This window comes from Portunus trituberculatus, chromosome 30, assembly GCF_017591435.1.
Source record: "Portunus trituberculatus isolate SZX2019 chromosome 30, ASM1759143v1, whole genome shotgun sequence".
Taxonomy (NCBI): Eukaryota; Metazoa; Arthropoda; class Malacostraca; order Decapoda; family Portunidae; genus Portunus; species Portunus trituberculatus.
The window spans coordinates 3,562,490-3,576,649 of record NC_059284.1 but is presented as its reverse complement, the minus strand read 5'-3'; the positions used below and the strand labels follow the sequence as shown (position 1 = coordinate 3,576,649).

General features: G+C 38.3%; 1 protein-coding gene across 1 annotated transcript in view; it reads left to right on the top strand.

Annotated features, from left to right (window-relative positions):
• LOC123510742 (polypeptide N-acetylgalactosaminyltransferase 2-like) overlaps positions 1–14,160 on the top strand; it is a 61,929-nt gene that overhangs the window by 895 nt on the left and 46,874 nt on the right. Inside the window, 1 exon segment of the mRNA XM_045266093.1 lies at positions 2,969–3,247. Within this exon segment, the coding sequence (XP_045122028.1) occupies positions 2,975–3,247 (273 nt within the window). The 5' untranslated portion in view covers positions 2,969–2,974.

Below are 14,160 nucleotides of genomic sequence, written 5' to 3'. Positions count from 1 at the left end.
CGTGCAAAAGCAATCTATAATTATGTACCGCTCCCACAGCCAGGATTCCCACTATTGTTTTGTGAGAGGAGAAACATTGTTGGGAACCCTGCTAGTCACCTCTGTGGCCTTGGAAAACAGTCGTAGTGAGAGAGCAGAACGTTTCTGAATACGGCTCTTTAATAGTGACAGGTTTTTTTTTTTTTTTTATGGTTCTAGTGACATGTTAACGAGAGAGAGAGAGAGAGAGAGAGAGAGAGAGAGAGAGAGAGAGAGAGAGAGAGAGAAATTCTACGTTGAGCAGCCCGGCCCTCCTCCTCCACACACACACTCATTAACACTTATAGTAATGATAATCACATTGTTGTTGCTGCTGCTGCCGTTGCTACTCCTGCTCCTGCTACTACTACTACTACTACTACTACTACTATAAGTACTACTGTACCTCTGCTACTACTACTATACACTACCTCACACACTTCTAATCTTCATTTCTTCCTCCTATCACAACACGTTATGCATTTGAGGCGGGCAGCAGCAGGAAACACCGAGAATTGAAGGAAATGTTGAGGAGTTGACAAGGGGAGGGGCGGGGGTTAGTGGGGCGAGGTTTGGGTGCGGGTCATGGTCGGCGCCGGGCGGTCTGAACGGGGATATATATATATAACCATCACCTTATTTAACACAATAATGGCTATTTATCTACTTTGGTGATTGATTCTGGCTTTATTTCACTCTCTGGGTCTGGAAACATAGGGGAAGTGCAGGCAAATATTGGTGGACTGACCTGGGGGGAAGGCACAGTTGAGGGGCCTTTGTTGCCCAATATTTACGTACGTAATTCATTTTAAAAATCGCCACAAGAAAAAAGGCATCCAGACTGGAATACACTACAATTTTAAACGCGATAAATACTTTGACTAATAACGAAAATATAATATCCTTACCGGGTGGTTTGTTTACATTTTGTGGTCCAACTGGCGGTTTAAATGACAGAATAACGGCGCCAAAACACGTCAAAATGTCGAGATGGAAAGCTCCGCCAAAACACATTATATTACATATTCTGAATACGAAAAAAGTTTGCTTTCCAGCTAAATAAAGAAAACACGAATTCCTCGTTGTATAAAGATTTTTGTTTTCTATTTTGTTACCGTAAAAAAAATTTGAATTTGAAAATACGAATATTTAGACTAAATTTTATGGAATATTATTACTTGACTCATGCTTTTCATATTTTTGAAGTGTCATATCAAGCAACAAAACAATCCTAGGCGTGCTAATTAAAAAAAAGTTATATTTTATGCAGTGACTTTAATGTTATCTTTTCTTTAAACAAAAACAATCCTAAACTCGATTCTATTGCAGCTTCAAACTTGTCTTACTTTGTTAACAATATATCAAACATCAAAACAACGCCAACTCCACTTATAAAAGAGAAACATCCTTACCCTTACACAGAGATGCTTTTTTTGCACGCTTGCTGAGTGTCCTCCCTGCCCTCACTCTCACACTCCACTCTCCCTTCCACCTCCTTCTCCTTCACCTCCTCCTACAGAGTTCCTAAAACACCTAGTAACACATGCAAAACCAGAGAAAATACGTTTAAAAAAATCATTTCACCGATTCAGCGACAGGCGGCGGGGCTGACTGGGGCCGAGCTTGGCGGGTCTGGGAACGAAACAGGAGCGGGGCGGTGATTGGTGGAGAGGGCGCTGGATATGAGGAGGGGCGGGGCGGTGATTGGTGGAGCAGGTGTAGAGTGTTGACTGGAGCGAGACTGGAAGGATAGCGGTGTGGTGTTGTGTGTTATGGTGTGTGATGGTGGTGGTGGTGTGGTATGGCGGTGGTTTCGTGTGTTATGTGTGATGGTAGTGGTGGTGTGGTGTGTTATGGTGTCAGTGGTGGTGTGTTATGGTGTGTGATAGCGGTGGTGGTGTTGTGTGGTGGTGGTGGTGTGGTGCATTATGGTGTGTGGTAGTAGTGGTGGTGTAGTGTGTCGGTAGTGGTAATTTGGTGTGGTGTGGTGTTGTGTGGCGGCGGTGATAGTGGTGGTGTGGTGTGATATGTTATGATATATGATGGTAGTGGTGGTGGTAGTCCGGTGTGGTGCTGTGTGGACTGTGGCATGTTATGGTGTGGCGGTGGGCGTGGTGGCGTGGTGACTGGTGTGCCGTGGTAAGGTGACTCCTATACCAGCTAAACTCCCGTGTGTGTGTGTGTGTGTGTTCACTATCGCTGCTTGTCACCCTGGCAGATTATTACCATTGTCATCTCTTTAATATTCCACTTGGTGACTAGTTTCCCTCACTTGTATTAGCGTAGAGGTGGTGGTGATGGTGGTGCTATTGGTGTCAAGCGGGTACATGTGCACACTCAATAATTTCACTTCCCTTCGCTCTTCCATGCTGTATTCTCTCTCTCTCTCTCTCTCTCTCTCTCTCTCTCTCTCTCTCTCTCTCCTATTGTGGGATAAGGACGCTGGGAGAGGCAGTGGTGAAGATGGTGATGGTGGTAGTGATGGCGACAAGTAGTATATTGAATAATCTGACGTATCTTTCTATTCCTTACTGCATTTCGTGACTATTTCATGAGAGAGCAATGGAGGGCGAGGCTGAGCGAAAAAAATGGTCTTAATACTACCATTGCTAATATTTCCTTACTATTTTGTTCTGCACGTACTATTTTCTCTCCCTCTCTTTTTTTCCAAACCAAATTGCAATGTTGAGAGAGAGAGAGAGAGAGAGAGAGAGAGAGAGAGAGAGAGAGAGAGAATTAATAGTGCTAATACTACCACAACTACTATTTCCTCCTTACTATTTCGTATTACACTTACTTTTTTCTCTCCTCATTTTTCCCTACCAAATAGTAATGCTTGGCTAGACTGAGAGAGAGAGAAACGGAAATAATAATGATAATACTGTCAAAATTGCTATTTCCTCTTACAAGACTGACTATTTATTCTCTCCCTCATTTTTTTCCGTACTAGATAGCAATGCTGGGCGAGGCTGGGGAAGGCACTGAAGGAGATGGTGGTGGTGGTGGTGGAGGTAGTGGTGGTGGTGCCGGTAGTCGCCAGCAGAAGACGCGAGGGAGAGCCAGCCGAACCACATCCACAACCAGCCAGCCAGCCCAGTGTCGCTCGTGGCTTAGTGGGGGACGGTCGACGCTCTCTACCATGCGGAGGAATTGCAAACTGTTCATATTCATTTCCTGTGTATGGACGCTTGGTGTAGTCGTGTACCTCAACACCAGTAAGGATGGCAAGGTCAGTTCTCACGATGCCTCTCACGGGAACCTCAATTTTTAGGATGTTAAGCCAAGAAAGAGCATTTTATCTAAGACGGCTCTATCTCTGCGGTGCCAGAGATGAGATGGGATGCCAGGAATGGTGCCTCTTACCTTGATGCCACTGCACGGCTTTAGGATAAGGAGCTGGTGGGTGTGAGTGCCAGGGATGTGTCCGGCGTGGCACTGTGCAGGCTGGGTGATAGGTGGCACTATGTATCAACGTTTTCAATAGATACAGGGGCACTTTTAAAGGCGTGGTGTATTGATTTTGTCCACGCTAGAACGACGGGCGGCCCTCTCTCTCTCTCTCTCTATGTGTGTGTGTGTGTGTGTGTACGGCGGTGTCATCGGCACACACACATACACACACACATCTTTTTTTTTCCTATTCTTGGTCATCGATTGCATAAGACACTGCACTTTACTTAGTATTTTTTGTCTATCATCTTTTTTTTTTTATCTTTTTCTCTTGATTTTAAACTGATACAATGTAGAAATACGATTGGTGTGTTTCCTACGAGCTCGAGGGACAGATCAGCACACACACACACACACACACACACACACACACACACACACACGGTAATTTGAGTAAGATTAACGTAACTGCAAGCATCATGAGTTTTTAGACAATCGAATACACAGCCTCTCTCTCTCTCTCTCTCTCTCTCTCTCTCTCTCTCTCTCTCTCTCTCTCTCTCTCTCTCTCTCTCGATAAGATCTTTACTTCGAGCATTTCTCAAGAACTCGGAGAACACTGATAAAAAAAAATAATAAAAAGAAGGAAAAATAAGTTGGTGTATTTTTATATGAAGATGAAAGTTAAAGTTTTGTGTTTTGTTGGTGAAGGACGTGTGCTGGTGATTAGTGAGTGGTGGTGGTTGTTGTTGTTGTTGTTATTGTTATTTCCTTTTTTTTCTTTGTTGTTGTAGTTTGTTCTTATCATTATTTGTCTTGTTCTTATTTTTTTTCTTATCTTTTTTTTGTTCTTTTGTTATTATCATCTCTCTTGTTCTTTTCTTATTACTTCTTTTTGTTCTTTGTTATTGTAATTATTATCATTCGTCTTGTTAATTCTTGTTTTTCTTCATATCTTGTTTTTTATTCTTTTTTTTCATCATCTCTCTTGTTATTTTCTTTTTTTTTTATCACCTTTCCTTGTTCCCCTGTCCCTATCATCCTCTCATCTCTATCCATACTTTCATTCGACAATCTTTTAAAGCTACTCGTCTCACCAGTCACTGCACGAGTATTCACACTGCTCACCACTATATAGGTTACAAAATGAATATCTCCCTACAGGTCCTGCTTATCATAGTTCATTTTATTTATTTTTTTTCTTGCTATATCCATTTCCATTTGTCCTGTCTTGTTTACGTATTGCTCATTGTTCTTGTTGTTGTTCTTTGCTTGTTCTTATCATTTGTTCTCGCATAGCTATTTTTTTTCGTGTTTTTCTTCATTTATTGTTCATTTTGTTGTTGTTCTTCTCACTTGTTCTCATTCTTTGCTTGTTCTTCTTATCATTTGTTCTCGCAGCTATTTTTTTTATTTTTACGTCTTTCCTTCATTTAGTGTCATTTCTGTAATCAACTTTCACGTTTTTGTTGTTCTTCTCTTCTCACTTGTTCTTGTTCTTTTTCATGTTGTTACTACCTTGTTCTTCTTTTTTTCTTTGTTCTTATCGCCCTGTTCTTTTTGTTCTTCTTTTTTTGTTTCTTCCTCTTTCTTATCATCTTATTCGTTTTTTCTTTGCTCGTTCTTATTTTTTTTGTTCTTTTCTTACTCTTGTTCTTATCACTTTTTTGTTCTTTTTTGTTCTTTTATTATTTTTCTTGTTATCTTTTCTTTGTTCTTTTTTCGTGTTCTCCTTTTTGTTCTTTTCTTATTCTTATCGCTGTTCTTCTTGTCTGTTTCCCGTTTTCTATTTCTTTTTTTATTTATCTCCTACTTGTTTAATTTATTGTTCGTTTTCTTTTTCCAAGGCTTTTTTTTCGTCTTTTCCTTCATTTCTCTTATTTTTTTGTGTCACCTTTCATTCTTCTGATTTTATTATTTTTGTATCAATTTCCTTTTTTTTCTCTCTCTCTATTATTGATTTAGTTTTAGATTACGCAAAGTCATTTTTTTTTCTTTTCCTTCAGTTTTTTGTCTCTTCTGTATCAACTTTCACTTTCTCTCTTTTATTATTTATGTATCAACTTTTTGTATCATTTTTTATCCTCTTATTAAGTAGTTTTGTTTATTTTTGCCATTATTTTTCGCAAACCTGTTTCTTTTTATTCGTTTTTCCTTCATTTACTCTCATTTCTTTATCAACTTTTTTTCTTTCTCATTATTTTTATATCAATTTTTTTTTTCTCCTTTAGTTTAGTTTTGTTTACTTTTATCGTTATTTTTTTTACAAAGCTTAATTTGTTTCCGTTTTTCCTTCATTTATTATCATTTCTGTATCAACTTTCATTTTTCTCTCATTATTATTTTTGTATCAACTTTTTTTTTCCCTTTTATTAAACGGTTTAGTTGATTTTTTTTTTTTTCGTAAAGCTATTTTTTTTATCGTCTTTCCTTCATTCGTTGTCATTTCTGTAATCACCTTTCATTTTGAGATTATTATTTTTGTATCAATTTTCTTTTTTTTTCCCTTTTTGTTACTTTATTTGAGTTTTATTTTATGCAAAGCTAATTCTTCGTCTCATCTTTCATTTACTGTCAATTCTGTATCAACGTTCTTTTTTCTCTTCCTAATTTAGTTTAGTTTTAACGTAATTTTTTCACAAAGCTGATTTATTCATTTATATTTTGGTCTTTCCTTAATTTGTTATGATTTCTATGCCAACTTTCTCGTTATCCTTTTATCATATGCCTTCCTGCTCACTTTTCAGGTGTTGTGTGAGATAAGGGAGGTGAAGCCAAGGCAACTGTGACTCTCCTATCAGTCTTATCAGGATACTCTTCGCTTTTGTCACCCTCCATTAGTTCATTGTTCTTAAATCAACTTCACACTCACTCATTTCCAGAGCATTTTATTTCTTACATTCCATCGTAGTTTTAATGTGCTGGTAATTGTTTTTGCTAGTTTTTTTTATTCATTCATTTTAATTGATGTTATTTTATTATTATTGTTTTTTTGTTATTTTTTTTCGTTTCTTCCATTCATTATTATTATTATTATTATTATTATTGTTACTATTTACTATTTATTTACTATTTCTTATTTGTTATTTGTGTGTTGGTGCAGTGAATGACTCTTGTTCTTTCGTTAATGACATCGTAGTGTGTGTGTGTGTGTGTGTGTGTGTGTGTTGGTGCTGTGAATGATTCGAGTTGTTGGTTCTATTGCATTCTTTGATTTGATATCATTTCATTATTATTTTTTCTTTCGTTAATGTCATCGTAGAGTGCGTAGTGTGAATGTGTAGCGAATTACGTTTTCTTTCGTTAATGACATGGTAGACCCTTAACTGTTGCACTAGTGAGAGGGACGGAATAATGATGACACACGAAGAGAAATTAATAAATAAAAAGTTCCACAGCGTACCAAGTTTGTCAATGTGCGTAGTGTGAATGTGTCGTCCATTAAGTGAGAAGTGTCAAGATATTTATCCCTGAATTTTGGTTAACTCATGTCTTTTAAGGGAACTGGCAACTCAGTGGAGCCCTTTTCTTCCATATCTTGTTGCCCTTAGCCAGTTGTCCCTCCTACATTAAAAAAATAGTGTTTGTATTTATATTTCCTTTCGTCCCTTCAGCGTTTATAGCAAGTACGTGTTTGTCCCTGAATTTTGGTTAACTCGTGTCTTTTAAGGGAACTGGCAACTCAGTGGAGCCCTTTTCTTCCATATTTTGTTGCCCTTAGAAAGTTGTCCCTCCTACATTAATAAAAAGCCGTGTTTGTATCTTCATTGGCCTCTTCAGCGCCTTCTTCAGCGTCTACAGCAAGTACGTGTTTACTCTGCTCCTATTTATTGAGAGTTGCTGGTTCACCGTTGCCTCATTTAAAGGTCTTTCACTGATTTCTGCTTACAGGTTCCTTTTTTTCTATATTTACTTTTTATTCACCTTTTTACGAGTGTTTAATTGAGTGGAGTTGGGTTTCATTAAGATTACTGCAGCGTATACATTATTTTCATTTTTTTTCTTTTCCTTTTTCCTCTCAGTTTTCTTTTAATTTCCTTCCCACTTTACTTTCCTTTTCTTTATTTTCTCTTTCTTAATTTTTCCTTTTCTTTCCTTTCATTTTCTCTCCATTTTCTTTTCTTTCCATTTCCTTTCTTTTCTTTTTATTTTCATTCCTTTTCCTTTTTTTCTTTTCATTCTCTTTTCCTCTTTTCTTCTTCCTTTTCTTTTATTTCATATCCTTTTCTTTCGTTTTCCTTCCTTTTTCTTTCCTTTTCTAGTTCTTTCCTTATTTCTTTTCCTTTATTTCCCCTCCTTTCCATTTATTTTCCTATCCTTTCTCCTCTTTCCTTCTCTTTCCATTCCTTTGAGATATTTGCCCCATTCTCTTTACGTTCCTTTACCTTCATCAATTAAGCTCCATTAAGCATTCCATTATACCAACTCTTGCATTTTTACAACCACGCGACACTTAGAGGTCCGTATTTAGAAGCGCTCTGTTCTCTCACCACGACTATTTCCAAGGGCCACAGGGATGATTAGCGGGGTTTTCAAGAGTGTTTCTCCAGTTAATGTTGTAGAAATCTTGTCACTCTGCCTGTAGAACCATAAAAACACCTTAAAAACGCTGTTCTTTCTCAATACGACTGTTTTCCAAGGCCAAAGAGGTGACTAGCGTGGTTTTGTAGAGTGTTTCTCCAGTTAATGCTGTAGAAATCTTGTCACTCTACCTCTAGAACCGTAAAAATACCTTAGAAAACGCTATTCTGCCACAGAGAGATGATTAACGAGATTTTCAAGAGTGTTTCTCCTGTTGATGTTGTAGAAATCTTGTCACTGTATCTAGAACCGTAAAACACCTTAAGAAAAACTCGTGTCAATTGAAATAAAGCCTTTTGAAATAGTGGAGATGAAGTACAGAAGAGAATACGAGGCATTAAAAGTCATAAACACTCAAGACGCAGCAATTAGTAACTCAGCCACTCAGCTACTCAGCCACTCAGCACTCAGCACATTAACTCAGCCGTGTCAGCCATTACCAGTGATTAACTCCAGCACAGGGCAGCACCTCTCACCACCACCACCACCACCACCACGTCATGTAAATAGGAATACAATGCGTGTGGGAATGTCTGACTTGCTGTTCCTCGTATATCACTAAAGTTAGGTACAAATTTGATGTTATTATTAACTATCAAGTGTTTATTATTATTTTACTTCATTTTTTCTCGTTTTTTTGGCATTAGTTTGTTATTTATTTACTTTTTTAATGCGTTTGCGAATGTCTGATTTGCTGTTCCTCGTATTTCACTAAGGTTAGGTACGAATTTGATGTTATTATTAGCTATCAAGTGTCTTTTATTATTTATGTCATATTTTATCATTTTTTTTGTATGAATTTATTTGTTTATTTACTTTTTAATGCGTTTGCGAATGCCTCACTTCCTGTTTGTTGTATTTTAATAAAGTCAGATACACATTTATATTGTTATCAATTATGAAGTGTTTATTTATTTATTTTTTTTATCGAATTTTGTGTGAATTTATTTGTTTTTTACTTTTTAGTGTGTTTGCGAATGTCTCACTTCCTGATCCGTGTATTTCACTAAGATTAGATTGAAATTTTGTTATTATTTGTTATCAAGTGTTTTTTTTTTTATAGTTTTATTTGATTTTTAACGTTTTTTATAGATTTCTTTTTATTAATTTACGTTTTTAATGCGTTTGGGAATGTGACTTGTTGTTCCTTGTATTTCAATCTGGTTAGATGAAAATTTTACCTTATTATCAGTTATCAAGTGTTTTTTTCCTCGAGTTTTGTATGAAATTAGTTGCTTATTCACGGCTTTTTTTTTTTTTTCTAGATTAAGAGTTTCCAATTACGTTAGAAGCAGTTTTGAAGCAAAGAGACAAGAAGAAGAAGGAGAAACATAACTAGACTTCAAAACTGCATTGTCTCCCACCACCTTTATTGATCTCACAATCTGACACACGATAAAGAGATAAGCCATTTAGCATGAGACCAGAAGGAAAGAAACAAGACCTCCTATTCTCAAACACCTCTGCGCTTCACCTCCACTATTTCAAAGGCTTTATTTAAACTGACACGAGTTTTTTAAGGTGTTTTTCACGTTTCTAGAGGCAGAATGACGAGATTTCTGCATTATAACTGAAGAAACGCTCTTGGAAACCCCATTAATCTCTGCGGCATTGGAGAACAGTCGTGGTGAGATAGAATAGCGTTTTTAGAGTGTTTTTCACGTTTCTAGAGGCAGAATGACGAGATTTCTGCATTATAACTAGAGAAACGCTCTTGAAAACCCCATTAATCATCTCTGCGGCCTTGGAGAACAGTCGTGGTGAGAGGGAATAGCGTTTCTGAATACGGGCTTAACATTAAAAGTCTATCACCTTTATTTATCTTGCAATCAGACACACGATAAAGAGATAACAGGCGAATAGGGTCAATGAATAGAGGATTATGACCTTTCAATCACTATCAGGACAGGATGGGATGGAGACTAATGGGTTTAAGGTCTCCAAGGTCGATCAGGCTGTGTTTAATGGGGGAGATAAAGGGATATTGTGTCCTTAATACGTCTTTAGGATGGAGTAAGGGAAGTAATTAGCTTGTTAGTCCAGTGTCAATAGGGATGTGTGTGTGTGTGTGTGTGTGTGTGTGTGTGTGTGTGTGATCCATTTATCTTGTTTACTTGTTTGCTTTTTTCTTGTTTTACTTATTCTTGTTTGTTGTTTATTTATTTTCATCTTTATCTCTTCGTATTTCATTTTATTCATCTATTTATCCATTTATTTGGTTTATCTCTTTTTATTTCCTTTCACTTGACGTTGTTTTCTCTTTTAAATACTTCCCTTCTTTCTTACATATCACCACTGTCACCTCCTCCTCCTCCTCCTCCTCCTCCTCCTCCTCCTCCTCGGCAAACTAAGGGAAGGTCGGATGAATAATTAAACACAAGCAGAATAACTTAGAGCTCCACGAAGCCAATTTTTGTGGGTAGTTTTGGAAAGTTTGTGGGTTATCGTGGTGGTGGTGGTGGTGGTGGTATTGTGTGTTTGTGTATGAATGTTGATTTCTTCTTCTTCTTCTTTTTCTTCTTCTTGGTCCTCTTCTTTTGTTCTTTTGTTCTTGTTTTCTTTTCTTCTTGTTCTTGTTTTTTTCTTCCTTTTCTTCTTGTTCGTGTTCTTCTCTTTTTTTTCTTTTTGTTCATGTTCATTTCTTCTTCTTTTTGCTTTTTCCTTTTTTCTTGTTCTTCTTTTCTTTTTCTTCTTTTCTTTTGTCTTTTCTTGTTCAGCTTTTTCCTTCTCTTATTTTTCTTCTTCTTTCTTCTTCTTTTTCTTCTTTCTCTTCCTCTTCCTTATTCTTATTCTTATTCCTTCTTTATTCTTTATTCTCTTCACTATCACACATTACCCAACACTGCCTCGCCCTCTGCTATCTATCATCAGCCTCTTATCACCAGCACCCGCGTGAGAAGTCTGAGATTGTAAAGTATGTCCTCCCTTTCCATTCCCTTATGCTCGTGTGTCAGTGCTACCATTCACTCTGTCCTTCCTTCATGTTCCCTCGTGTCCGCTTTACCCCTTCAGTACTGGGAAACATTTCTACCTTGAGATTTGTGTATGATTAGGTAATTTTATTGACATCAGGAAGGGTCTATGGAGGTCAGAAGATTAATGGCCACAGTCTTCATTATTTTAACCCTTTCAGTACGGTGAGACATTTCTACCTTGAGATTTGTGTATGATTAGACCATTTTATTGACATTAGGAAGGGTCTATGGAGGTCAGAAGATTAATGGCCACAGTCTTCACTATTTTAACCCTTTCAAAGTACGGTGAGACATTTCTACCTTGAGATTTGTGTACGATTAGACCATTTTATTGACATTAGGAAGGGTCTATGGAGGTCAGAAGATTAATGGCCACAGTCTTCACTATTTTTAATCCCTTCAGTACTGGGACACATTTCTACCTTGAGATTTGTGTACGATTAGACCATTTTATTGACATTAGGAAGGGTCTATGGAGGTCAGAAGATTAATGGCCACAGTCTTCACTATTTTAATCCCCCACATGAGTTTCTGAAGCTTTATAAAGTCATCAAATAGTAAGCAGAGTGAATATGGAAACGCGTCATGGTACTGAAGGGGTTAAAACCTTATCCAATTACCGTTTGCTCATCGTATTTACTTATATTCTTTCACTGTCTATTTATTTTCCCTTGTTTGTCCTTCCTTTGTGGTTCCTTGTGTTGGTGTCGGAACGGAAGCACCAGACAGCCCCTCCCGGCCCCCAGTGTATCCCTACCACGCGTGACTGGCTCGCTGGCTGGGCAGGAGTAAATTTAGTAGGAATGCCAGCAGGGTTTGTAAACAGCGAGGTGATGGGCTGGAAATGGCGGGAAATATGAATCTGATGGGTGTGAATTAGAGGCAAAAACACGATGGTTATGAGGGTGTGACGTGTGGTTTTAAAGATGTATGGTTTGCTTCTCTACCACCACCACTACTACTACTACTACTACTACTATACTATATACTACTACTACTACTACTACTGCCACTACTACTACTACTACTACTACTACAATCTTACTTTTAACATTACTACTACTACTACTACTACTACTACTACTACTACTACTACTACTACTACTACTACTACTACCACCACTGCCACCACTACTACTACCACTGCCACTAATACTACTACTACTACTACAATCTTACTTTTAACATTATTACTACTACTACTACTACTACTACTACTACTACTACTACTACTACTACTACCACCACCACCACCACCACCACCACCACCACCATTCTTCCCCCCTTGCAGCTAGATAATGATAAAAGACTTGATGGTGGTGGTGATGGTGACAGTGTGGTGGTGGTGGTGGTGGTGGTGTTGGTGGTGTTGGTGGTGGTGAAAAGCTAATAATAAGAAAATAAAGCGATAAAGTCCAAAGGCAAGGGTCAAGGTTGTGTGTGTGTGTGTGTGTGTGTGTGTGTGTGTGTGTGTGTGTGTGTGTGTGTGTGTGTGTGTGTGTGTGTTATCATTTACTTTATACTATCTAACATTTTGCTGTTTTCTTTCTTTCTTTTCTTTTTTTTTCCTTATTTTTGTTGAGTTAGAAAAAAAGGAGGAGGAGGAGGAGGAGGAGAGGAGGAGGAGGGAGAAGAGGAGGAAGAGGAGGAGGGTGTAGAAAATTAGAGTAAGAAAGGGAAGGAAAAAATAGTAATTGTAAACAAGGAAGAGGAAGAGAAGAACAAGATAAAAGGAGGAGGAGGAGGAGGAGGAGGAGGAGGAGGAGGAGGAGGAGTGAAGCTAAGAGAGAAGGAGGGGCAAAGAAGGTGCAGTTTAGAGAAAGAGAGAGGGGGTGAAGGAGAGGGAGGGAGAGGAGGAGGAAAGGAGGAGGGAAGGAGGGAGGGAGGCTCAGTAAGCAGGCAATCAATGCGTCCTACCTTCCTACCTTCCTTCTTTCCTTCCTTCCTTCCTTCCTTCTTCTCTCTCTCTCTCTCTCCTTTTCTTCTTTTCTTTCTCTTCTTCCTTCTTTCTTTCATTCTTTCTCTTCAATTTTTCTCTCCTTCCCTTTCTTCTTTCTCTCCTTCTTTCTCTTCCTTCCTTCATTCTCTCCTTCCTTCTTTCCTTCTAGTTCTTCCTTCTTTATTTCCTTCTTTTCTCTCCTTTTCCTTTCCTCATTCTTCTCCTTCATTTTCTTCTCTCTCTCCTCCTCCTCCTTTCCTTCCTTCTCGTACAAATCTTTTTCTATATTTTATTCTCTCTCTCTCTCTCTCTCTCTCTCTCTCTCTCTCTCTCTCTCTCTCTCTCTTTATTTTCTTATGCGCTTCATTTGTTTGTTTTCTTATACCTTCATTTGTTTGTTTTCTTAGACCTGTTAAGAGAGAGAGAGAGAGAGAGAGAGAGAGAGAGAGGAGGAGGAGGAGATTAAAATTACTCTCCTCTTTCTCTGCTCTCCCTCTCCAGTGTTACTCTCTCTCTCTCTCTCTCTCTCTCTCTCTCTCTCTCTCTCTCTCTCTCTCTCTCTCTCACATCAATGCACATCTGTCCTTCACCTCTTACTCATCTCTCACCTCTCTCTCACTCTTCCCTCCCCTTCATTTACGCACCTCTCAACACTCTCTCTCTCTCTCTCTCTCTCTCTCTCTCTCTCTCTCTCTCTCTCTCTCTCTCTCTCTCTCTAAATTATATACACACGTAATTTCACCTCTAAATAAAATCTTCGTAACTGTGTGTGTGTGTGTGTGTGTGTGTGTGTGTGTGTGTGTGTGTGTGTGTGTGTGTGTGTGTGCGTGCGGATATACCCACTTGTGGAACGTCGCTCTCACTAAATGCCCTGGAGGTTGGGAGTGAGAGAGAGGGAGAGGAGAGGGAGAGAGGGAGAGGGAGGTTCCATTTAGTGTTCAATAGATTGGTGTGTTCTGTAGGTTACTCTGTGTCAGTTTGTTCTTATCTAAGCTTATCTAAGTTTGTCTGGCCTTATCTTGTGTGACTGCATGTGTTGTAACCTAACCTAACCTAACTTCATGTATTGTAACCTAACCTAACCTAACCTAACCTAACCTAATCTAACCTAACTTCATGTATTGTAACCTAACCTAACCTAACCTAACCTAACCTAACCTAACCTAACTTCATGTATTGTAACCTAACCTAACCTAATCTAACCTTGCCTAACCTAACCTAACCTAACCTAACCTAACCTAACCTTGCCTAACCTAA